Below are 25,956 nucleotides of genomic sequence, written 5' to 3'. Positions count from 1 at the left end.
GGATCGACTTCGCGGGGCGCCACAAAAGATCCTCAACTTTGTCATCGAGGCGGCCACATCATACGTGGGTCATGCTATGGGCCTTGTGAAGTCCTTCTGGCCAAAGGCTCGGCTGGAAGTACTCGCGGAGGGTGCAGCTGCTGATTGTACTGATGAAAACTTCCGCGAGTATTTGCTAGAGGTCCGGCCAATAGCTGAAAAAATTGTGGGAAACATGGTCCAGGATTGAACCGTTAGTGTGAATGACTTTTGTAATATAAGAAACCACCTTTGTTCTCTTGCAGCCTTATGTGAAGTCTAAGAGCCCCGTCTGCTTTGGAACAGGGACATGCTACCTCTGAGTGCAGCGACTCGGAGAGTAGTCGGTTTAGCTCTTCACGTGAGCCCATCGGGTGAGCTAGATAAGATCCAACCGAAGGAATCCAATCGTGCCCGGAACGCGCGGTTTGTGGCGCGACGACTAGGATGCCCATGGCAAACAGTCGAAAACTACCCTTAAGTGTAATAACCGCAGGACTAGCCTAACATGCGGACATGTCAAACAAGTTAGACAGAACCCGAGCCAGACGGGCCTAACCAGTTTGGAAAAACACGATTATCATCGCGACGACCCATGTGCCACTAGCAAGTAGTCGATTTGTATAAAGCTTGAGCGTGGCCAAAGCCGCCGCATTTGTAGTCAAGAATTTACATTTCGGATCATGTGGCATAAAGCCGCCAAATCGACCCAGAAAAGAAAAACTTGCCCTTGACGTATACAGAAATTGAAAACGAGTCTGCTTAGGGGTAGAACCGTCGCAGGTGCTGGATATTCTATGAATTGGGTACATCCTGACCATCGGGATATTGTAGTCGATAAGATCCTGGTCTTGTAACCCTCTTGATGATGAACGGTCCCTCCCATCTTGAGTTAAGCTTGTGCAAACCCGACTCATCCTGAACGCGATGAAGGACGAGGTCGCCTATGCTAAACGACCGTTCCTTAATGTTGCGATCATGATATCGTCGGATTCCCTGTAGGTAACGGGCTGACTGAATGAGAGCAGAGCAGCGAGCCTCTTCGACAGAGTCCAGCTCCAGCTGTCTGCTTCGTCCGCCTCGCCTTCGTTATACATCTCGACCCTTGGGGATTTCCACATGATGTCTGCTGGGAGAATTGCCTCGGAGCCGTAGACAAGGAAGAACAGGGTCTGCCCTGCGGCTTTGGAAGGTTGAGTCCTGAGCCCCCAGACGACATGTGGCAACTCGTGAATCCACTTCCCGCCCTTCTTACTATTGGCGTCGTAGAGTCGCTTCTTGAGGCCGTCAATGATCAAGCCATTTGCCCGCTCGACTTGCCCATTTGCCCTTGGGTGTGCCACCGAAACATACTTGACCTCGATGGATGAGTGTTCACAGAATTCCCAGAATTAGTTGGCCGTGAAATTTGAACCCAAATCGGTGATAATAGTGTTGGGGAAGCCGAAACGATGCAAGATGTCAGAGATGAAGTCGACCACCCTGTCTGGAGTAAGCTTGGCGATCGGTTTAAACTCGATCCACTTGGTGAACTTGTCGATAGCCACCAGAACATGAGTAAAACCTCCTGGCGCCGTTGCGAAGGGCCCAATCATGTCGAGGCTCCAGCAAGCGAACGGCCAGGAAGGTGGTATAGTAATAAGGGTGTGGGCCGGGACACGAGTTTGCTTGCCGAAGAACTGGCAGTTCTGACATCTTCGCACCAGATCTTCGGCGTCAGACACGGCGGTGGGCCACCAGAAACCGGCTCTGTATGCTTTGCCGACCAGTGACTTTGACGCTGCGTGGTTACCGCACACGCCCTCGTGTATCTCCTGCAATATGTCCAGACCTTCTTTTGTTGTGACGCACTTCATGAGTACTCCAGATCGTGCGCCGCGCCGATAAAGTTTGTCTTCGACTAGGATGACCCCCTTGCTCCGTCGCGTGAGGCGGGCGGTAGCAGCGCTCTTGGGGTCTATCCCTGCCGATAATATGAGATCTCGGATGAAGTCGATAAAGGGTCCTCTCCAATCCTCGCCAACCAGCATGACCTCTCGTTCTGGCCGTACAGAGCCAGTGCTGGTAGAGACCTGTGGTGAAAGGCTGATGGATGGTTGCTTCAACTCCTGTACGAATACCCCTGCTGGGACTTGTGCTCGGGTTGATCCCAGCTTAGATAAGGCATCGGCAGCGACATTGTGCTCCCGCAGCACATGATGAACTTCTAGGCCCGAAAATTTATTTTCTAGCTTGCGTACCTCTTGTACATAGGCTTCCATGGTCTCCTTGTTGCAGTCCCACTCCTTGTTGACTTGCTGAACGACCAAAAGTGAATCGCCGTATACAAGTAGTCGTTTGATCCCTAGTGATATCGCCAAATGAAGCCCGTGAAGCAAGGCTTCATACTCGGCTTCATTGTTGGATACCTCCCAGAGGATTTGGAGGACGTACTTGAGTTGTTTACCTCTTGGGGAAATGAATAAAACTCCAGCGCCGCCGCCATCGAGCTTGAGAGAACCATCGAAGTACATGGTCCAATGCTCTGGCTTGTCGACTGGATTTGGAACTTGATTTTCCCTCCACTCTGCCATGAAGTCGACTAGAGCTTGGGACTTGATTGCAGTGCGTGGCTTGAAGTCGATCGACAAAGCCCCCAGTTCTACTGCCCATTTTGAAATACAACCCGTGGCGTCCTGGTTGTGGAGGATATCCGCCAACGGGTAGTCTGTGATCACGGTGATCTGGTATTCTTCAAAGTAGTGGCGTAATTTCCTTGAGGTGATCAATATGCCATAGAGAAGCTTTTGGACCACCGGGTACCGCACCTTAGACTCCGAGAGTACCTCTCTGACAAAGTACACGGGCCTCTGCACGCCAAAAGCATGGCCCTCCTCGGATCGTTCGACAACAATGGCACCACTAATAACATGGGTAGTTGCCGCAATGTAAAGTAAAAGGGTCTCACCCGGCAATGGAGCTATGAGGATCGGGGGCGATTGTAGATGTTGCTTGAGATCTTGCAGGGCCCGCTCGGCTTCCTCTATCCAGTGAAACTTGTCTTGGCGCTTTAAGAGTCGGAAAAAAGGTAGTCCTGTCTCCCCGAGCCGGGAGATGAATCTGTTGAGAGCTGCCATGCACCCTGTAAGTTTCTGCACATCTTTGATTGTGGCAGGTGCCTCCATATCAGTGATGGTGGTAATCTTTGCAGGGTTGGCCTCGATGCCCCGGTTACTGACTATGAACCCGAGCAATTTACCCGATAGGACGCTGAAAACACACTTGGTTGGATTGAGCTTCCATCGGTATTTCCTTAGGCTAGCAAAAGTTTCCTCCAGATCCGTGATCAGGCCCTCGGGATTCCTGGTTTTCACAACCACGTCGTCCACGTAGGCCTCCACGTTCCGGTGTAACTGATCAGCGAAGCACATCTGAATTGCCCATTGATAGGTAGCGCTAGCGTTCTTCAACCCGAAGGACATCGTCTTGTAGGCATAAGTCCCAAACGGGGTGATGAACGCGGTCTTGATCTGGTCTTCCTCCTTGAGAGCAATCTGGTGGTACCCTGAATAACAATCAAGGAAACATAGCAATACGCAACCTGCGGTTGAGTCGACTACCTGATCGATGTGAGGGAGCCCAAAGTGATCCTTTGGGCAATGCTTGTTGAGATCGGTATAATCGACACACATTCTCCATTCTTTATTCTTTTTCAATACAAGAACCGGGTTAGCTACCCACTCTGGGTGGATTACTTCTTTAATGAATCCAGCCGCGAGGAGTTTAGCTATTTCCCGCTTGATAGCCTCCCGTTTATCAGGGGCAAAACGATGAAGTCGTTGCTTCTTTGGTACAGCTTGTGGGTACACATTTAGACTATGCTCGATCAGTTCCTTGGGCACCCCTGGCATATCCGATGGTTTCCATGCGAATATGTCTCGGTTAGCCCGCAGGAAACCGATGAGCGCGAGTTCCTATTTGTCGCCCAAGCCAGCGCCGATAATGGCTGTCTTGGAGGAGTCACCTTCTTGGAGCTGGATCGTCTTGAGAGCCATATCACCCGTCGACTTGATGCCCGATTGGCTCGCCTTCTTCGTCGGGATGTCCAGCTCGGCTTGAGAAGTTGCTGTGCGGCCGCGAGTACTTCTGCAGAAGCATCTGGCACGCGGGAAGTCGATGCATACTGGATGGCCTCTTGGTTGCAATCATAGGACTTCTTCAAGTCGCCTCGGAGCGTGAGCACGCCGCTACGTCCTGGCATCTTGAGAAGTAAGTAAACATAATGCGGCACTGCCATGAACTTGGCGAGCGCCGGCCTCCCCAGTATAGCGTGGTAGGAAGATTCGAAGTTGGCCACCTCGAACTTGATGAACTCGGTTCGGTAATTCTCCCTCGTCCCAAAAGTGACTGGGAGAACGACTGTTCCAAGCGGGTGCGCGGCATTGCCAGGGACAATACCGTAAAAAGGAGCTTTGCTCGGAGTGAGCTTGTTGGTAAGGTCCAGACCCATCTTCTTCAGCGTGCTGGTGAAGATAAGATTAAGTCCGCTCCCACCATCGATAAGAACCCGAGTAAGCTTGACTTCTGCGACCACTGGATCCAGCACCAGTGGGAACTTCCCAGGCTCAGAAAAGCTGGTCCATTGGTCATCACGGGAAAATGATATGGGGACCTCCGACCATCGGAGTGGTCGTGGTACCGCCGGTTCAATGGATAGAATTTCCCGTAGCAGCAACTTTTGTTCCCGCTTGGAGCAAAAATCTTCATCACCACCAAAGATGACATTGACGGTTTTGGAGGCATCCTAGAACTTGGGCGTCTCAGATTTGTCTTCCTGTTCCTCGTCTTTGGGCTCTTTGCCCGTCGACTTGTTCTTCTTGCCGTTTCCAGGAGAGCCAAAGGTGCGCTTGAGCTGAAAGCAGTCGATCGCTGCGTGTTTGGAGTTGACGCACCACGGGCACTTCTTCTGCAGGAGTTTTTCAAACTACTCCTGCGTGGTCGACTTCTTGCCCCGCGAAGGACGTTCCACAGCCGCGACGAGATCGTCTGGCTTGCGTTTTCGGGAAGAACCCGAAAAGTCCCGCTGGCCTTTGTCAGCCCGGTTGTCGTTGTTGCGCTTCTGGTTGAGGTCGGTGCGTCTTGGAAACCTCTCGCGCATCTTTTCTTCTTGTTCAGACCAGTCGTGCATCATGTCGCGTAGTCCTGCAACCGTTTTCGGCCTGTTATGCCCAAAATCACGATATATACCTGGGTCTGTTAGGCTGTTGTAGAAGCAGTCGATGATGTCCTCCTCCGAGATGTTTGCGATGGTGGCCCGCACATCGAAAAAACGGCGGGTGTAGGATCTGAGGAGTTCATTACGCTCTTGCTTGCACTGGGCGAGGTCGTGCCGGGTTCCTGCTCGGGATATCGCCCCCTGGAAGTTGCCGATGAAAACCTTCTTGAGGCCTTCCCAGGAGTCGATGGAGCCGTTGGGGAGGCTTTCCAACCAAGTCAACGGTGCAGGCTCCAAAGCCATCGGAAAGTAGACGACTTTGGTAGTGTTGGAGCCGCCAGCCACCTCAATGGCAGTGGAGTAACAGCGGAGCCATTGTTGGGGTCCTGCTTACCGTCATACTTGGTAATACCAATCGGTTTGAAACCCTCCAGGTACTTATAGCTGTTGAATCTTGTAGTGAACGCAGGAAAACGATCGCTGCAGTCAGCATCGTCTCGCTCGGCTACCTCGTGTTCCCGTCGCCTCGAGTTGAGGACTGACCGGGCATCGCGCCCCTCATTAATCTTCTAGCGAAGGTCTGGTTGTTGACGTGAAGGGTTGGGCTGCCTCGGGTTGTTTGCCGGGGGTGGCTGCCGCCTCCCACCGGTGAACTGACTCCCACCCACACCGTCATTGTTATTGCTGCGTTGGGGTCGCGGGCGATTACCTGTTGTTCGACTTGGGGCCTGGCTTCGGCTGTCTCCGACGTGCTCGTCCCTGACGAGTGATGCCGGAGCCTGCTGGTCCAGCTGGGCCCACGCCCGTTGGGCGTAGAGGAGCGCTTGTCGAACGTTGGGGTCATTGCTGTTACCCGAGCAATGTTGGCCACAGGAGTCCTGAAGCCTTGTTCATCCACCGCGGCGAATTCAGGGTCGAGTTCGCGCTGTGCAGAACATATGCGCTCGTTGGCCCGCCTTCTACGAACCGCACGAGCTCTGTTCCTTGCACGTCGTGCATCGCGCTCGGCGTCGTTCTCGTCCACAGCTTCAGCGGTGTCTTCATCTTCTGATATCCCGTCAAGTGCGCCGATGGGGATGAGAGCATCATCGTCCCCCTCTTCCGCCATCAGAACTTGGCGAGTTGCGAGTTCTTCAGAGGGGGCTTCGACTAGTTCAGTCGAGCCCTCGGTTATGGTAGCCAGCGCCCTGCCTTCCTGAAAAGGCAAAGGCTCAAGGTGGGCTACCAAGCGGTCCTCATGTCCGAGTAGATCGGACAGATCCATCCCCTTCCAATGAACGATTCATCCTTCGGAGGTGGTGGTGATCATCAGCCCACAAGTGGCCAGGTGATCCTCAGCCCCCCGACACACGGTGGCCTCGGAGCCTCCAGCCTGGAGCAAAGAGTCCAAGTCCTTTTCCAACATGGAAAAAGGAACAGTAGTGACAGATTCTACCTCGGTTTCCCTGGCAGAATCAAAGAACGACACTCGTCGAGACTGTCGACAAAGTCATCGAGCCTTGAGGCGAGTGTTTTTAGCTTGATGGTGTCGTCGACAATGTGCCGACGGAAACCGCCTGCGCCGTTGGCAACGCAGACCCACGAGCCAAAAACAAAGGTCGTGCCCTCAGGGAGCACGGGACTGGGGAACTTGAAAATAGCCATCGAGTTCTCCAGCGGATCTCTGATGCGCTCCCCTACCTGGCGCGCCAGCTGTCGGGTTTTATCCGGCTGCCCACCGAGGGGTATACCCAAGGTGGTAGGTTTTAGGTTGGGATGCGCCGAGATCAGGAACTCGAAGTTGCAGACAACACAAGATTTAGACAGGTTCAGGCCGCAATATGCGTAATGCCCTACGTCCTGTATGATGGTTTGTATTGCCTTGATGTTGATCCGGTGATCTTATGTTCTGAGAGGGGTCCCTGCCCGCCCTTATATATCCGGGGGGACAGGGTTACATGAATCCTAGCCTGATACTAGCTCAGGAATCGTACTCAAGTACAACTCGAGTAGTTTCCTACTGTATTGACTAGTTCTACTCCGCATGCGGGTAGAATACAACATAAATAAGGTACAGGACACATCTTATCCCCTAGCCCAATATGGACTACTTGATGTACACAGCCCCGTGGCCCCGGGTCTGACAGGGGGTAACCTGTACAAACGTGGATCAGCTTTAGGCATACTCATGAAGCGTGTCAGTAAGGAGGGCAAAAAGATACTCCAAGAGATTCATGAAGGCATGTGCGGGAACCACGCGGCTTCTCGCACACTAGTCAGCAAGGCGTTTCGGTCTGGTTTCTACTGGCTAACTGTTTTGGTAGATGTCGAAGCACTCGTTCACCGGTATGCCAACTGATAATTCTTTGGCAAACAGCCTCATGTCTCGGCTCATAACCTCATCACCATACCGCCTTCATGGCCGTTTGCATTCTGGGGCCTGGACATTATATGGCCGTTAACAATTGCGCCAGGAGGTTTTACACACGTGTTGGTAGAAAGTTCACCAAGTGGATCGAGTATAAGCCAATTGCAACGCTCACGACGGATCGAGTGATTACTTTCATCTGCGACATCTTAAATCATTTTGGCTTTCCCAACACTATCATTACAGATTTGGGATCCAATTTCCACTCACATCAGTTCTGGGATTTCTACGAACGCAGCTCCATTTGAAGTCAAATATGTTTCATTTGCTCGCCCACGGGCCAATGGCCAGGTTGAGCACGCCAACAGCTTGATTCTTGATGGATTGAAGAAAAGACTCCATAACGCGAACAGCAAAAAGGGCGGCAAGTGGATCAATGAGATCCCATCGGTAGTCTGGGGGCTTCTCACACAACCAAGCAAAGCTACAGGATAGTCACCTTTCTTTCTCATCTATAGGTTTGAAGTTATATTACCAGCTAACATGATGTGGAAGTCTCCACGACTGGAGATGTTTGAAGAAGGTGAGACTGACAATGCAAGACATCTCGAGCTTGACTCAGCTGAGGAAATCCAATGCAATGCATTGCTCCAGTCGGCCCGCTACTTACAAGGAGTTCGTCGTTACCATGACAGGAACGTTCAATGATGCTCTTTCAGTGTTGGCGATATGGTTCTTCGGCGAATCCAGAATGATACTGGGCTACACAAGCTAAACTTGCGATGGAAAGGACCTTTCATTGTGCACAAGATTACTGGCCCTGGATCTTGTTGCTTACAGTACTCGGATGGCCAGGAGGTACCAAATTCTTGGAATATTGAACATTTACGTCGGTTTCATCCTTGATCAACTGGGGACATCTTCTATTGGTGCCTGGAGATTGATACTACCAGTACAACTCCGTTTTACCGGTTTCCGACTGGTACTACGCGCAAGTTTACTGAAGGGGCCTCGCTCCCATATTTCCAGTAATTAATTACTAGTTTCTGACTAGTTTCCTAGGTTACTGATGGGACCTTGTGCTCATACTTCCAGTACAACACCGTTCTAATTATTTATGACTGCTACTACGCGCAAGTTTATTGAAAGGGTCTCGCTCCCTTATTTTCCAGTAACATATTACTTGTTCTCAACTTGTACACTATGTTATTGAAGGGGTCTCGCTCCCATGATAAGAAATCTACTAGTTTACGACATGTTCTACACATGTTTGACTACTTCGGCTATTCATCTTGACTACAATCCTAGTCGGGACCAACTCCGGTTGGATGGCTTCATCAATTGTTCATACCTCAGCGGCTATTTGCCCAATGCCTGGACTCCGGGGGGTAGCGCCATAGTTCTGCTACGGCTACTTTATGCTTATCATCTGGCTCCTGGCTCAGGGGCTTGATGGGACAAGTCACTCAGTGTGCCTCAAGAGACAGCTCTCATGTTTCTATGCTGGATGCTGTACAATTACTCAACAATACCCGATCCAAGAGGATTTTTAAGATTTATCTTGGGTAGATGTTTGTTAAGAATTATTTCAGAGATTTTATTCCAAAATAAGGGGTTTGTTCAAATTATTACCTAGGGGACTTATTTAGTCATTGGTTCAGGGCACCAAAGTTGATTTGAGAGGTAATTTTGGGTGTTTTTCAAGATGTTATTTTTTAACCATTTTTTGTGAATTCATCCTAAAAAAAGAGATTTTGAAATTTACTACACCAATTTGCCCATGTTCACCATCAAATTTTTACCGTCGTATATTGCATGCCACGATTCTTTGAATCCTTAATTCCAAAACTTGGGAATTTGGATTAAATGCTCGGGGGCTTCGGGATAGGTATCATCAACGATTTATTTTTCAAATTTGCTGGAAGATAAGGACAGAAGACTCAAGATTAAATTGACCCGCAGCCTGATTCTACGAGTCAACCTAAGGCTCGGAGGCTACTCCATATGGAGTGCGAGTTTAATCGCACCCCATATAAAGAAGACTGGACGACTACTCGGGGCATGAGCACCTCACAGCCTCGACACAGCTAGGGAAGTACTCGGAGGACACCTTCAAGATGATGTTCGGGAGAACTCGAAGACGCCTTCTGAAGTACTCGGACGCCTGCAGTACTCGACTACGAAGGGCTCGGGGGCTTGTCAGTCCCGGGCACACGGGACTGTCTACGTGACACACTTCTGCTAGGATACGGGATGGGACATGGCTTATGCCCTACATCTATTATAACTACTCGTAATGCAGTAGGATTACTCGTACAGTAGTGAAACTAGTCGGACACGGTAGGCAGTAGTGAAACTAGTCGGACACGGTAGGGAACTACCCGAGAAGTACTCGGGTAGGACTCCTGGGCTTATACCCGACTAGGAATTCCATGTAAACCTATCCTCCTAGACTATATAAGGGCGGACAGGGACCTCTTCAGGGACAATCATCATCAAAGGCAATACAATCCACACAGGACGTAGGGTATTACGCTCTCGGTGATCCGAACCTATCTAAAACCTTATGTTCCTTTGCACCTTCGAGTTCCTGATCTCAGCGACACCCTACCAACAAACTCACCACCTCGGGGGTATCCCTCCGTTGTGGGCGTGGCGGTAAAACACCGACACCGCTAGCTTGGCGCGCCCGCCTCGCCCTACGCCTGACGGCGGAGGGTGGCCCGGTACAAACTGTCCTGTCAAGCTGACGGAGAGGGGCGCGGCCGGCGTGAGTGCCGGTCGCGGGGTCATGATGGCCCGAGAGATCGGGGGTGTCCCCGCCGGTCCACCAGTCCGTAGGTGGTGCCCCTACCCCGGCTATCGGGCGAGGGGCGCGTCGAATCTAGCGTAGTAATGCCTCCTTGCTCCTTCCCCGAGAGATCTCAAGGTCGGGTTCCTCTCTAGGGTCGGCTCGGCCTTCCCGACCCTATGGTTACGTTGTGGGTCGGGAAGGCGCCACATGCCCAGAACGTTGACATTTGCGCCTCTTCCTACTTATGGGCCGGTGCTAACCGCGATTCCGTCCTGGTAGGCCGAGCCACCTGACAGCGGCCGGCTAATATTTGCTTAGGCCCTTAAGGGCCGCACTTTGAGGTACCATGGTACTTTCCGTCAGTAATTCTTCTTCTCTTAATGAAAAATAGGCTCAAGCACGGTCGCGAAAAAAAAAAACACTTTCATCAACTTCAGCTAAAGAAAAGATTTTTCAAAATTCAAGTGTACATCTATATATGCTGGCAATGACAGCACACGTCAGTCCATATACATATACTATTTGCTCCCCAGAGCATAAATCCAAGGGGAACGTGTGCCAAATCCACAGCTCGAATACAGGTGAACACGATAAAACTAAGAATCTAAGATGCAAAACAACCTAGGTATGCTCTGCTCTCATTTCTATAAACATCAAAAAACTGTATTCGCTGACCCACTTTGGGATCGAAATTTTTGAAGTGTTTTGGGTCCAAAATGTTCTTCTTATATAAGATTTCCCTCCAAAAACAAAAACTTTGACCCATATATCAATTGTCTTTTAAAGAAAAACACAATTTTTACTGGTCTTGTTAGGTTGGGAACCATTGAATGCCGTTATTTTGTCAGTTTACGCTAAGGAAATTTTCGGAAATGTTTTGTAATGGATATTATTATTCTCTCTTTCATTATTGGTTGTTGTATGTCTCAAGCAGTGTGGCAAGCTCAATCTGTGGTGGATCTATGTCCTGTCTGTCGGAGGAGCACAAGAAACAGGTGAGTCTCAGGAAAATCCGGGAGATAGAACTGGAATTTCCCACCAACATCAGATCGCTTTGGACCTGTCATCGGTTGGTCCTTCCCGTTTCGGTTCCATTCGGTGAACATGACCATCAGGTGTCGCCATGTGTGGATTCAGATCGAGCTCAGAGCGTCACGGCGCTGAGCAGTGGCCTCCCGGCGAAGAATGCCTCGAGGTTTCCGGAGACGATGTCCAGGACCCCGCGGATGGACTCCGGCGTGAGCACGGCCCGGTGGTTCGACAGCACCACGTTGTCCATGGCGAACAGCTCCGCTGGCACGTCCGGCTCGTTCTCGAACACGTCCAGCCCAGCGCCGCCGATGACGCCCTCCCGCAGACACCGCACCAGCTCCGGCTCGTCCACCAGCCCGCCGCGCCCGATGTTGACGAGCACGCCGCCCTTGCCCAGCGCCTCCATCACCTCGCGGTCCACCACGCGCCGCGTCTCCTCCGTCAGCGCGCACGACAGCACCAGCACGTCGCTGTCCGCGGCCAGGGCGCGCACCGTGGGGAAGAACCTGTAGGGCGACGACGGCTTGGGCGACCGGCTGTGGTAGGCGACGGGGCACCCGAAGGCCGCGAGGCGACGCGCCACCAGCGAGCCGATGCGGCCGAGACCCACGATCCCTACGCGCTTGCCGCTCACCTGCAGCAAACGAATCAGCTCAAAATTTGCGGCTTATTTTTCTTTTCTGTTTTGTTTTGATGATACCCCTGTTCGTGGTCTTGATTGGTTGGAAATGCAGCTCTTGGCAGAAAAAATCAGTGCAATTCTCTATTCTAGCATAGTAAATCGATCGAGAACCTTGGTGGCGAGCGGGTACTCGCCGTGGGCCACCCAGCCGCCGCACCGGACGTAGGCGTCGGCGGTGGGAACGCGGCGGAGCGCAGCGGCTTGCAGGGGCCGTCCTGGTCGCCGGAAGCGGCGGCTTCTTGGGTCGTCGGCGGCGCCATCTCCTCTCGCGACGGCAGCACACTCCCCAGTACCCTTATCCCAATTCCCAGCCCGGCGGCGTTTTCTGTCGCGGTCTCGGAAGCAGCCAGAAGCGTCGACTCGACGAAGCGAGTGAAAAAGACGCAGTGGGCCGCTCATGGGCCGCATGCTCACCCTTATTGGGCTCAGAGGGCCATTGGCTCCTCTCTTTCCTTTACTACTAGCACTCCCAATGGCCCACTCCCAGCCTCTTCTCGCAAGCAAGAAAGCTCACAGAGATTGGCCCAGAGAGGTCCATTTCCAAGCTTATCTTTTCTATTTTTTGCAAAAATTTCAGAGCTAAACCTTTATGCCAAAAGTTCCAACAAAAAGAATTAGCTCAGGAATCCCGGGGAAGATTGCGACCTTCTACTGCAGCAACATCAGCTATGATGTGGTCACCTCCAATTCCATGGTGGTAGATCTTATACTCCACAAGACTAGGTTGTCTCAGGGGCGCATCTAGAGGCTTTCATGGGTGGTCAGCTGAAATTCTACAATTCCTTAGCTATTTACCGTTCATCTATATCTTGACACCATCGTTCGATGGAGCTGACCCCGGCGCCGTTCCCGGCTGGCTTCGCCCCCGAGTTATCCGAAATGCGAGTAGCTTTGCATCGCTAGGCTGGAATCCTTTCTTCGCTTTGCCGTTGAGGCTGGACTGAGTGGTGTGCGTCCTCGCTCAGCGTTGGGCTTGTAATTGATTTTTTTCTCACTTTCTACTTAACACAACGATAAGCATCTCTCCTACATATTTGGAAAAGAAATTATTTTTCACACCCAACGATCGAAGGCCCTATTAATCCTCTCCTCAAACTTGGACACCTAGCTTGACCACATATTATGCTTCGCAGCCAATCTCCAGTTCTCCGCCATCACGTCTCCTCTTGTCATCCATCTCGCTCGACGCTCACCACTAGGCTTGCATCAGATATTCTGCTTTTTTTCTCAGGTTCAAACACCAATACACTACTAGAAAAGCTTATAGCACCGGTTGAAAAACGCTATAAGTACAGTTTATACAACCGGTACTACGCATCCGGAATTAAAAGTCTCAAGTATCGGATACCGGTTGCATGATCCGATACTAAAAGAACCCTTAGTATTGGGTGATGTTTCCACCCGATGCTAAAGCATTTTGGGTTAAAAGAATATTTTAAATCTGGAAAGAGGCCCGCACACTCGTCCCAATTCACAAGTCATATGATTTTTCAGCTGTGGATGGGATTTGAATTCGGGACCTCTTGCCTCGCGTGTACCTTACTTACCATCTCACCTACACAACAGTTGTGGTTGAAAAAGAGATACTTTTCTTTTAAAGTAACTCATGAAGGATCTTTTACTACCGGGTAGAAATACCAACCGGTATTAAAATTTGTTGATGTTACCAACTGGTACTAATGTGGGGGGAAGCATTAACTACCCGGTGAAAATACGAACGGATACTAATATAAAGGTTTTAGTACCAATTGGTGCCCAGACCCTTTGGTCCACATCCAAATATACCGGTAAGCATTAGATCCCGTGCTAATGCTACTACTATTAGTACTGGATTCAATTCTACTACTATTAGTACTGGATTCAATTCATACCGGTATATTTGGGGTGGACCAATGTAAAGCTTGTTTTCTAGTAGTGATAGAATTTTTTTATATTTACTAGCTTTATATATTTTTGAAAACAGAAGTTTTCTTAAAGCTTGTTGCTCGTACAGTACCTCTCATCAATTGGGCACTCATTAGGTTATGCATAGATGGATCTGAGTTGACTGACATCTCCTTGGTAATCAGAATTAATATCATAACTCGGAGAGGAAATTAGAAATTCCTATGGTCCTAGATACGAATTTCTACGTTATACTACATGTATATCTCCTGGAAATGAAAACTAAAAATTCTTCAGCGCTATCCCGAATTTCTCTCAGCGTACTGAACGGCCTAGATTGTCTCTGACGTGGTCAACAAGCAGGAAGTGGCGTGGTTTGACAAGTCAAACTAACCTTGGAGGCGAGCGGGTACTCGCCGTCCGTGGCCCACCTGCCGCAGCGGAGGTACGCCTCGGCGGCGGCGATCCTGCGCAGCACGGCGATGACGAGGCCCACGGCGTAGTCGGCCGAGTCCGCGGAGAAGGCGCACCCGGCGTTGGTGACGGCGAGCCCGCGGCGGCGGCAGGCGTCCAGGTCGACGTGGTCCAGCCCGACGGAGGTGGCCACCACGAGCTCCAGCGCGGGGAGCCTGCCGATGAGCTCGGCGGTCACCTCCTTGAGCCCCGGCACGAGCAGAACCCTGGCCTCGGCCGCCGTGGCCTCGTCGGCGTCCTCGAGCACGGCGAAGCGGTACCGGCCCTCCAGCGCCGCGGCGAAGTCCACGAACAGCGGCTGCGCCAGGAGCACCAGCGGCTTGTCGTCCGCGCTCGCGGTGGTCGCCGGCGGCGGCATCCTCCCGTTCCCCTTGGATCGGTGAGAGGACAGGCTCTGATGGGGGGAGGAAAGAAGTCCAGGAATCGCGAAGTCCTTTTTGATGGTGATGTGGTGGGTGGGTGGGTGATGATAATTCAGTGAGAACCGATCAATTAATTATTCGTTGTCTATTAGTAAGGAGATCTTTTAAAAAAAATCATGGTCGATTATGCTACAAGTTTTTTCCTTTGCAAATGGTCGATTATGCTATGGATCTTGCAAGGATCAGGACGAATTGTGTCAACAATTTTCAAGAACTGACGGCATATTCAACTGATGAGCTGCAACTGCAAATCTTGATGCTGACTGCTACTACTTTATTTCGATCCTCAGTGACCGTTGGCACGCGATCCGACGGCGAGCGTGCGGGCCTGCTCTGCTTAGTGGGACCAGATCCACCGCCCACCGCAGCCCGAACCCAATCCTCGGGATCAGGATGGCTGCCAAGGCGGCGCCGGTCGGCAGGCCAGGGCTCCTCCTCCTGCGCCGCACGGACGCCACCTTCTCCGCGGCGCTGCGCGCGCGCTACCGCGTCTACGACTTCTACGCATTGGGCGCGCCCCTCCGCGCCTTCCTCGCCGCCGCCGCCGCGGAGCCGGACCCCCCGCGCGCCGCGCTCGTCGTGGCCGGCGGCGCCGTCCTCGTCGACGCGGCGTTCATGGACGCCGTGCCCTCCCTCCGCTGCGTCGTCACCACAGGCGCGGGAGTGGACCACGTCGACCTCGCCGGCTGCGCGCGCCGCGGCGTCATCGTCGCCGGCGCGGGGAAGATCTTCTCCGTCGACGTCGCCGACCACGCCGTCGGGCTCCTCATCGCCGTGCTCCGCCGCGTCTCGGCCGCCGACCGCTACGTCCGCGCCGGGCTCTGGCCGGCTCAAGGGGACTACCCACTTACCTCCAAGGTTCGATTTCTTGGCATCTTTTTGGATGTAGAACAGCAAGACAAAAATACAATCTTTTTTTCTCTCCACTCCAATTGACGATCGATCAGCTGAGCGGCAAGCGCGTGGGCATCATCGGCCTCGGCAGCATCGGCTGGCTGATCGCCAAGCGCCTCGAGGCATTCGGCTGCGTCGTCTCCTACCACTCGAGGGCGCCCAAGGCCTCCGTCCCCTACCGCTACTTCCCCGACGCGCACGCCCTCGCCGCGGACTCCGACGCCCTGGTCGTCGCGTGCGCGCTGAACGACGCGACGCGGCGCATCGTGGGGCGGCGCGTGCTGGACGCCCTGGGACCGGGCGGCGTGGTGGTGAACGTCGCGCGCGGGGGGAACGTGGACGAGCAGGAGCTCATCGCCGCGCTGCAGGAAGGGAGGATCGCCGGCGCCGGGCTCGACGTGTTCGAGAACGAGCCGCATGTGCCGCCGGAGTTGCGAGACATGGACAATGTCGTGCTGACGGCACACGAGGCGGTGTTCACCGAGGAGTCCACCGCTGACCTCCGCGAGCTCATGATCGGGAACCTGGAGGCCTTCTTCTCCGGGAAACCGTTGCTGACGCCCGTGGCTCTTCCATAGCTAGTATACATAGCTAACTGATCCATTCGAGACTCCACGAGTTGATTCTATTTTACTGCAAGTGGAGTGCATTGCATCTATGTTTCAGTGTAAGGTGAAAGCACCATCCGGAATGTTCATGACCCAACAGATCCTATTGTGTTTCGGTATTGCTACACGAACTAGGTAGTTACAAGCTGTAGCACTTTTGTTTCAGTTGTGAACTTGTGATCAATGGGGTAGTACAATGTGTTTAAGATGATGAATAAGTCCAGTGCAGAGGCACGGCACCACACGGTGTGTGTGTATATGTTTCCAAGAAATTGTATCCAGCCAATACATAATGAGGAGAAAAACCAAATATATATTTGTATCAGAACAGAACCCGATTGCACAGCTTCCAGCTTCTTAGCATCCATAAGCTCCTTTGCCACACTAGCTCTTCACCAGCAGCTACAGGTAACAGCTGCTGCTGAATTTGTTTAGGTATGTTAATTTGCTGGTAACTGAACTGCAGCGAATGCATGCAGGCACCTAATTTAATTAGGTGGACCCAATATGCTGGCTGGACCGAATTGAGATCGACAGATGCTGCAAGTGCGACATCCATCACTTACTGATGCTAAGACTTGTGGTAAAGACTTGTGGTAAAGAGTCTGAGGGCGTGCCTGGCATCTACCTGAAGGGCATGTTTTTGTAAGAGAGATGGAGCTGTGCTGGTGGGTTTCTGGATACCCAAATCAAGATGCCGCTGAAGATGACGTCCATGTAAAAGAAGCTCGAGGCAGTCTAGCCGCTGACCAAGTAAATGAAGTCTAACGAAGTGTCGTTTTGAAGTTGGTACAAGCGCAGGTGTTTGGTGGCTCTCCGATGTAATAAAGTTTCTGGTGCGTTGGGTCAGAACACAGCAATAATATCTCTTTTTTTTAAAAAAAAATACAAGTCGTTGTAGTGTCTGAACACGGTCAGCGATACCATGTAAAAGAAATTGGCTGTCCTGGCAGTTTAGCAGACTGTCGCTTTGCACTGAACTGTGAACAGTTTACAGTCCTGTTTTCAAAGAAAATGAGAGAGGCCTGCGACCTGTAGTTCTAAAACATCGATCAGTAAATCCAGTCGCACATCTCACACTAGCTGCTTGTTCTTCTGCTCAGCATCCTCTGCTGCATGCAGTCATCCCTTTGTTCCAGGAGTTTTCAACAGGTTATGCCGTGAACTATTAGATCGAGAACTAATCTCGCTCCATACTAGCTAGTACGTACTGATCAACAAGATGGCCATCTCTCTCTCTCTCTCTCTCTCTCTCTCTCTCTCTCTCTCGATGGCGACATGCAGTCATGGCAGTTAAGGTTGTTGGCACGCATTTTAATTTGCTGGTGCATGAGCAGTAGTGTGCAGCGCGGTCGGTGCAGCTACGCAAATCCATGCAGGAAGGGACTCAGGAGCGCGGGAATTTAGCCGCGGCCGCTGCAACTCCTTGGCCTGGATGTGGATCCGATGGGACTGAGAACAACTGGAATAAATAGTGGAATTGAATCCGTTCACGCGTCGCGCGCTGCCTGTCCCCCTCGATCGCCCCTGCCTATGGCCTCTGCCCTCTGCCACTCCTGCTAGCTGCCGGCCGTCTGCCTCAGCTCAGCATTTTGATCACTACCTAGTGTGTTACTAATAATTCTTACTAGTAGTAAACAAATTTGTGAAAGCTTTGAAATAAATTCGTTCGGAAAAAAAAAAGCTTTAAACTTGGAACTTCGAATCGATTTAGGAAGACCGTACCGTACCTTTGCATCAACAACCCCTAAGACGCGCGCTATAGATCAGCATGAGCTGCATCCGACGATCAATGCGATCCGGACGAGCAGGCAGTGCAAGCAGAGACAAGAGTCTGTTTTCCGGTGCATGGCATGCAGATCGACAGCCAGGCATTCATACGCGAGATGGAAGCGAAAAGTGTCCTCTGCATGCACCGGCCAGCAGAACAATGCATGCATGCATGAGACGATGGATGGACCAGCCGGCACGCAGAGGCTCCATCGTTTGGACGGGCTTGAATTGGCCGCCCACCGGCACCGCCAGCAGCGTACATGTTGCTGCTGCTGCTGACCTGCTGTGGGTCTAACAACTCCGATCCATTCACAGGTACGAGCTGATTTGGAGCCATGCTAGCTCGCTCATGCATGCATTCCCATCAGTATGCAGGCACTGAATTCCATGCATGTGTACGCCTTTGTCTCTCTCTCGCCTTATTTGTAGATATACAAAGCGATGTAGTTTTGCACTGTTGCATTGCACCCATATAATACAGGCACTGTTGCAGTGCATTCCCATAATAGAGCGGGAAGAATGTAATTCAGTTACATGCATGCAGCTACAGCTAGCCAGCATTGAATCCCTTCACGCCTCGCACGCTGCTGCTTCCTGAATCCTGCTTTGTCCCCCCGTCCAGATATGCCTGCACGGCCTGCAGCGGCCCACACCATCCCAGCCATCAAAACATTATTGTGAGTTCTTTTAGCACACGATCTCTGTATGTATGTTGAGCCAGCAGCTAGCTCGTCAGACTCGTGATCACCATGACGATCGTCCATGTGAGCTGCTGTACTTTCGTACCTCAAATGTCTAGTTCATCCCACGTCGTCCATCATCCACATGATGAGCGGAACGAGCGTTTCTATGGATGGATCATGGATGCCAAGCTCACGTGCATGCATGATCAACGGAGCAGATCAAAATATTTTTTTTTGCGAAACATGAGTAGATGCTAGCTTACGCACACTCATCCTTGTTATGAATACACACATCTCCGAAATATTGAGCCAGCGTATATATCTCGAGATTGATGAAGTCACCACATGCACCTTGATGTCGAAAAATTTGTGTTTGTTAAATTTTAAAAGTAATCCAGAAAAATACGAGCATATATGCCAAATCGAGAACTTGAATTACACCATAAAAAATTTTACCATTTGAGCTACACTAATTCACATATCATAATGTATTCCGTGTAGAGAAAAGATTTGAAAGTTCGTGTGAGCATATAATTTTCTTCAAAAAGAAATCTACTAACGGAAGACGAATTTTAGTGACGTGGACACATACCATGACCGAGAGTCGTCGAGCTGCTGCCGCCTGCCGGGTTGTTGTGTTGCGTTGCGTGTGCACGTGCATGCAACAGCATACATCATGCATTCCGGTATATGTTGAGGTGGCAGCGAGATATATAGACTCGTGATGAGGAGTCCAGCATGTGAAGTATATCCTGATATCCATCATCACAGACGACGAACCACGAACGTGATGGCCACACCGGCCGGCCGGCCGGCTAGCGCTCAGTAGAGCTAGCTCACGTGATCGACGCCGACGACTCAGTAAAGCTCCATCGAATCTTTTGTGCTGTCGTTGGCGTATATTTACCCACGTGCACGTGCACTACCGGAAACCAGCACTTTGCCGAGCGCTAAATGCTTTGTCGAGTGCAAAATATCAGGCACTCGGCAAAGAGACTGTTTGCACGTGCGTAAATATACGCCAAATGCTTTGCCGAGCGCCAAATGCTTTGCCGAGTGCCGCACTCGGCAAAGAAAACACACGGTGAACTCATCCTTTACCGAGCGTCGGGCACTCGGCAAAGAAAAACACTCGGCAAAGAACATTTTGCCGAGTGCCGCGCACTCGGCAAAGGATGACACTCGGCAAACAGGCGTCAGGAAATAACGGTAGGTCACGCCGTGACTGTTTGCCGAGTGTCTGGTCCAAGACACTCGGCAAAGAGAGCTTTTGCCGAGTGCCGCGGCCAGACACTCGGCAAAATATATAAAATTTTTTTCTTTAATTTCTCTAAAATTTTTTCTATTGTCTTCCTACAGTCTCCTGAACAAGATATGTAATTTAGATTCTTTTATCCAAGTGTTTGCTATATTTCGATAATTTATTTTATTGTAGTGAATTTCTTGAATAATTCAAATTTGAACTGCGTGGTCATTTGAATAGTGGAAAAAATATATGAAAAATTGTTATTCATGTTAATGAGCATGCTTTGAGGCCTTAACGAAGAAAGGACCACAAATTTCAAACCTACTATTCACAAAACATGGCGACTAAATTATGTTCAAATCGTGTTTAAATTGTATAAAAGATAAATTTGGTCGGAAAATTATGAAACTTGTCGAGATGTCATGTTATCATGTGAGGACACTATGATAAAATTTGTATAAGATTTCGTGAAAGTTTGACATCTACGATGTTTAACACTTAATCGGATATCACATGAAATCATATATCTTTTTGAAGAGCTTTCAATTTATAAGCATCGTATGTTTTAACTTCAATTTATAAGAATCGGTGTTGTGACAGTTCCCGAGGAGATTGGTACAGGGCAGTCATATCGGTTGGAAGTCGAAAAGGCATATACGGATTGGAAGCCGAAGGGTCGAGATGGTTTTAAAATAAATGATTTCGGAATTACCATTGCCGAAACCAGGGGGGCATGTGTTATCGCCATATTCTGGACGGGCCAAAAGTGGGCCAAGGAGCAAAACAGGCCTAGGGAAAGGTGATGGTAGGATTACAGATCGGGTCCTGTACGGGTGTTTGGGGCCAGTAAGGCCGTGTAAACTCAGGCTTAGGCAGTTAGGATTCGTGTTGTGTTTGGTTAGGGTTAGTTAAGGGGAACAAGTCTACGGACTATAAATATGTACCATGAATAAAAAAGAGGAGAGATTCATTTATCAACAACTCACGGCGCATCGCCTCCCCTGTTCCAGGGTTCTTCATCGGGTAAGTGCCGTGTTGCCCCCTGATCACGCTTCGCGTGATCGGGGGCGCATTGCTCTTGCTTGTTGCTTTATGTGTTGCTCGTTCTGAAGCCTTGTAGATGGCGAGTAGCATTAGTTATCATAGCGCGCATAGAGTAATGTTATTCTTATGTCATGATCTTGCTCTGTTCATTGTTCTTGCGTGCTTCGCAATCATTGCACCCGTTCATGGATGCAATGATCGCGTCTTGCTTTATTTTTATTGATAGATCCAATCTGTTATGGCTAGTTCCTACTTGTTAGGGATTTAGCTCGATATATGCATGATTAGGCCTTGCAAACGAGTTGAAAGTTCCGGCAATACGTTAGTATCGGATCTTAGTCTGCATAGAGGGTTCCTTAAGGAATCGGCTCTTTAGCTGTTCTTAGGGTCTCTGTTTGGGTGTTTGTTCTGATGCTTTGCGTATTCGTTAGGCTCAATCACGTGTAGGACGCTCCGATTGTGTAGTGAGGGCTTAGCTGTCGTAGATTGGATTAGATTAATATCTTTAAAGCAAGTTTTATCCCATTATTATATACATATGTTGTCTGACCCAAAGATCCGATCCGGTAATGATGCAATCGGCTCCTTATGGCCGATACCGGGGAGGAGTGATGAGCCGATCACGGCTCGGACTGATTTTTACAAGTGTCTGTGCTTACAGGAATTTCACAAATCACACCTTCCTGATCAGGTACAGGATCAGGTGGCACGCCTAGCAACTCCAAGCCAGGGTGTGCGCCAGATCGCTGGGCCGTTGACCGAGGGACCGGGGCCCACCAGCCGTCCCGGAAGCCTCCCGGCTCCTCGTGTTGCCTGTCGCTGCTCGCCGGTGGGTTTCGATCGACAACAACATCCCCGTGACAATCCTACGTCATCTTCCGTTCATACCGAGGATCCAGCGGTTATACATGATAGAGGAATACGCAAAATAGATGACATGGCACAAAAATGGAAAATGATACAATTGTGATAAGATGGTACATGCGTCCGATGGTGAAGCATGGACCCACTTTGATAGCATTCATCATGAGAAAGCCAGAGAGTCTCATAATGTACGTGTTGCGCTGGCAACAGATGGGTTCAATCCTTATGGAATGATGGCTGCAACATACACATGTTGGCCAGTATTCGTTATCCCCCTCAATCTCCCTCCAGGCGTATGCTTTCAATGATAGAACATATTGTTGTCGTTGATTATTCCTGGACACCCGGGGAATAACATGGGTGTGTTCATGGAGCCTCTAATTGATGAATTGGTCCATGCTTGGGAGGAAGGAGTATGGACATATGACCGGGCTACAAAGACAAACTTCAAAATGCATGCGTCAGGTGGCAGTAGCCGAAACGGAAGAAGCCGATGATTCCGAAGAGGAACTGGAGGTATTGGTTGCTGAGTGGGCTCGTGGTGCAAATCCTGTACCCTGTAAGTGGCTGAAGCAAACTGGTCCGGCAAAAGGGTTTGACTTTGATGTGAGTAAGGTCGAACAAATTTTCGACTTATTACTGAAAGAAAAACAGTTGAAGTTTCCAGAGGGACATAAGCTTCCCACGGCACAGGAGTTAAAAGGGAGATTATATTGTAAGTGGCATGATTCCTTTACCCATGGCACGAGTGACTGCAAGGAACTCCGTCGGCAAATACAGTCGGCTATTGAACAGGGCCGATTGATCTTGGGGAAGACCGCCATGAAGGTAGATACTCAGCCTTTTCCTGGTGTAAACATGGTAGAACAAAATGATCGGTCTGCAAGGTGGCAGTTGAACTTCGCGCTCGGCATCAACATGGCAGGGATAGCATCGCGACATCAGGCCAAAAATGTGAAGGCTGGTTCCAGCAATCGGCCCCAAAAAGAGGAAAAAGAATATGTCACGGAAGAGCGAGTAAGGTATGTAAGGAATCAACGTCCAACTTCTTCTGACCTTCTCAGGAAATATGAGTATCAGTACCAACAGCGCCTCCAGCGGGAATCTGAAGACGAAGAATATGAGCATCGCACCGGAAAGCGTTTGAAGAAGCACGAGGATGCTCGTGATCATTGGTACTGCCCATTCTTCAGGTACTGTTGGGATTCCGGTATGAGCCGATTGCCTACTGTTAGGGACTGCCCAGAATGTGCACCTATGAAGACAGAGGCAAGGGAATCAGTTTTTGAGAGATTAGGACCTGCGCCAACTCAGCAAAGGCGGGTTCAACTACCACGAGGGGAATATGAAGAGGGGGATAGGTATCATCGCCCACGTTGGTGCCCGGATGGACTAAATCGTTCACAGAAGCGTCGAGTTCAGAGGCTACGGAGCTTGGAGGAAGCCGAGGCCAGATACATCGAGACATTGAGAAAAGCGCGACCGGATCTGGCAGAACAAGTTCATTATGAGCAGGAAAAGAAGCCGCGCGCTTCGAGGAAAGAATGGCTGCCCAAGCCGACAAAAGCCGATAAGAAGGTATCGGCTGACGCACACATGGTTTTTGTGCTTCCTGCAGAGTTCCATGCTCAGGCTTACGAGGAGCCATCCGTAGCCCAGCTTGATTTGGGACCACGGCCGGTGATATTCGAGAAGCCGCAAGCCAAGAATTACAAGCACTTGAAGGCATTATATCTCAAAGGGTATATCAATGGTCAGCCCGTTAATAAAATGCTGGTGGATACGGGAGCGGCGGTGAACATTATGCCATATTCAGTTCTGCGCCGATTAGGGCGATCCACCGGGGATTTGATCAAGACTAATGTCACGTTAAGTGACTTTAATGGGCAGACTTCAGAAGCTCAGGGTGTCCTCAGTGTAGATCTCACCGTCGGGAGCAAGACCGTCCCAACTTCCTTCTTCGTCGTCAACAGCAAAAGCACCTATAACATCCTACTCGGCAGGGACTGGATTCACACCAACTGTTGTATCCCCTCAACAATGCATCAATGCTTGATCCAGTGGGATGGAGACGAAGTGGAGGTAGTCCAGGCAGACGATTCAATCGAGATTTCGCATGCTGCCATGAGCATCTGGGATGCGGAGGACCAAGAGCCGATTTCAGAGATAAGCTTAGAAGGGTGTGACCGCATCGAGGCTACAAAAAACGGAGTAAGGCTGGTCTTATCCACTGGCCTTACAGAGTAGAAAAGTTGCATGAAGGAAGTCACAATAATATACCCATTGAGGCCGATTCGCGCAATCGGCCCCCAAAAAATGAATTTTTGGTGATAGGTGCTTTACGTAGCTGTTGTGAGATGGCCAGCTTTGACAGCCGGCCTGATTCTTTTCTTAAACACTTGGAAAGTAGTGAAATATGTGTACCGACCAATACCACCGATCGGCTGGAGATCGTTTCGTTATCTTCTTTTCCTATTTGCAGCATTGATCTAACAGAAGACGGGAAGTTAGGATATGGCTTCACATCGGCTGACGAACTTGAAGAGATCGATATTGGTCCCGGGGATAAGCCGTGGCCAACGTTCATTAGTAAGAAATTACATCCGTCATTTCGAGAGCCGATGATAACCCTATTGAAAGAATATGCCGATTGCTTTGCCTGGGATTATACGGAAATGCCTGGGCTCGATAGGAGCATAGTGGAGCATCGGCTCCCTCTCAAAAGTGGATTTCGACCATTCCAACAGCGGATACGTCAGATGAAAGCCGATGTCTTGGTCGAAGTAAAAAAGGAAATAGAAAAAATGATAGAAGCCGGATTTATCAGGGCTTGCAGATATGCTGAATGGATTTCAAGTGTCGTACCCGTGCAAAAGAAAGATGGCCGGTGGCGGGTTTGCGTGGATTTCAGAGATCTTAATAGGGCCACTCCGAAGGACGAATATCCGATGCCTGTTGCGGAAATATTAATCAATGCAGCTGCCGGCCACAAGATTTTGAGCTTTATGGATGGTAATGCTGGGTACAATCAGATTTTCATGGCTCCTGAAGACATACACAAAACGGCGTTCAGAGTACCCGGAGCGGTGGGACTGTTCGAGTACGTGGTTATGACCTTCGGATTAAAAAATGCCGGAGCAACGTATCAGCGTGCCATGAACCACATCTTCCATGACCTAATCGGCAATCTGGTAGAGATCTACATCGATGATGTCGTGGTCAAGTCAGCATCGGTCGAAGGGCACCTAGACGATCTACGGCAAGTTTTGGAACGAACCAGAAGATTCGGGCTCAGGATGAATCCGAAAAAATGCACCTTTGGTGTAACAGCTGGGCAGTTCTTGGGTTTCCTGGTCCATGAAAGAGGAATAGAGATCGGCCTAAAAAGTCAGGAGGCCGTGCGTACTATGGTGCCGCCCACCAACAAGAAGGCACTCCAACAACTTATTGGCAAAATTAACTTTGTCAGGAGGTTTATCTCTAACTTATCTGGGTGAATTGAGCCCTTTATGGAACTGGTAAAAGTCAAGACCAATGAAGTGTTCCGCTGGGGGGCAGAACAACAACGGGCATTCGATGAAATCAAAGACTATTTGTCGAGACCACCCGTGTTGGTGCCACCGCAACAAGACAGGCCATTTTACATATATTTATCGGTCGGTGACACCTCTATCGCTTCGGTGGTAGTGCAGTTATACGACAACAAGGAACGGGTGGTATTTTATCTCAGCAGAAGGATGTTGGACGCCGAAACGAGGTACTCTGACATGGAAAAACTTTGCCTTTGTTTATTTTTTACATGCACCAAGCTTCGTCACATCCTGCTGTCGGCTGAGGTAATCATCATCTGTAAATCGGATGTTATAAAGCATATGCTATCGGCTCCTGTGTTGAAAGGCCGATTGGGCAAATGGATGTTTGCATTATCAGAATTCGACATCCGATATCAACCCGCGAAGGCAGTTAAGGGGCAAGCACTGGCAGATCTCATTGCTGA

The 25,956-nt window shown here is 50.2% G+C and overlaps 2 protein-coding genes across 4 annotated transcripts; one reads left to right on the top strand and one right to left on the bottom strand.

Annotated features, from left to right (window-relative positions):
* Nucleotides 1–11,226: 11,226 nt before the first annotated feature.
* Nucleotides 11,227–14,816, bottom strand: LOC112899404 (glyoxylate/hydroxypyruvate reductase HPR3-like). 2 transcript variants are annotated; one of them, XM_025967859.1, is made up of 2 exons: nucleotides 12,179–14,336; nucleotides 11,227–12,019 (listed from the first exon to the last, which is right to left on the bottom strand). In XM_025967859.1, the coding sequence occupies exons 1-2, from the start codon at nucleotides 12,473–12,475 to the stop codon at nucleotides 11,498–11,500; spliced, it is 819 nt and encodes a 272-aa protein (XP_025823644.1). In that variant the 5' UTR covers nucleotides 12,476–14,336; the 3' UTR covers nucleotides 11,227–11,497. The 2 variants fall into 2 exon arrangements, with proteins under 2 accessions (XP_025823644.1, XP_025823643.1); XM_025967858.1 differs by lacking the exon at nucleotides 12,179–14,336 and adding an exon at nucleotides 14,346–14,816 and having other exon boundaries at nucleotides 11,229–12,019.
* On the top strand, nucleotides 14,757–16,621 carry LOC112899402 (glyoxylate/hydroxypyruvate reductase HPR3-like). Of its 2 annotated transcripts, none has more exons than XM_025967855.1 (3): nucleotides 14,757–14,884; nucleotides 15,138–15,705; nucleotides 15,795–16,621. In XM_025967855.1, the coding sequence occupies exons 1-3, from the start codon at nucleotides 14,823–14,825 to the stop codon at nucleotides 16,317–16,319; spliced, it is 1,155 nt and encodes a 384-aa protein (XP_025823640.1). In that variant the 5' UTR covers nucleotides 14,757–14,822; the 3' UTR covers nucleotides 16,320–16,621. The 2 variants fall into 2 exon arrangements, with proteins under 2 accessions (XP_025823640.1, XP_025823639.1); XM_025967854.1 differs by having other exon boundaries at nucleotides 14,857–14,876.
* The last annotated feature ends 9,335 nt before the right edge of the window (nucleotides 16,622–25,956 follow it).

Source organism: Panicum hallii, chromosome 7 (genome assembly GCF_002211085.1).
Source record: "Panicum hallii strain FIL2 chromosome 7, PHallii_v3.1, whole genome shotgun sequence".
NCBI classification, from domain to species: Eukaryota; Viridiplantae; Streptophyta; class Magnoliopsida; order Poales; family Poaceae; genus Panicum; species Panicum hallii.
Note: the sequence above shows the minus strand (reverse complement) of the source record. Positions and strands in the feature narration are given on the sequence as shown.

What these genes read in the sequence shown, in the direction of transcription:
- LOC112899402 (XM_025967855.1), top strand. Translation starts at nt 14,823, where the DNA reads ATGGGGGGAGGAAAGAAGTCCAGGAATCGCGAAGTCCTTTTTGATGGT. An exon ending in GATGGTGATGTGGTGGGTGG is followed by an intron (nt 14,885 to 15,137) that starts GTGGGTGATGAT and finishes TTCGATCCTCAG; the next exon opens with TGACCGTTGGCACGCGATCC. An exon ending in ACTACCCACTTACCTCCAAG is followed by an intron (nt 15,706 to 15,794) that starts GTTCGATTTCTT and finishes ACGATCGATCAG; the next exon opens with CTGAGCGGCAAGCGCGTGGG.
- LOC112899404 (XM_025967858.1), bottom strand. Translation starts at nt 14,783, where the DNA reads ATGCCGCCGCCGGCGACCACCGCGAGCGCGGACGACAAGCCGCTGGTG. An exon ending in AGTACCCGCTCGCCTCCAAG is followed by an intron (nt 12,020 to 14,345) that starts GTTAGTTTGACT and finishes CGTTTGCTGCAG; the next exon opens with GTGAGCGGCAAGCGCGTAGG.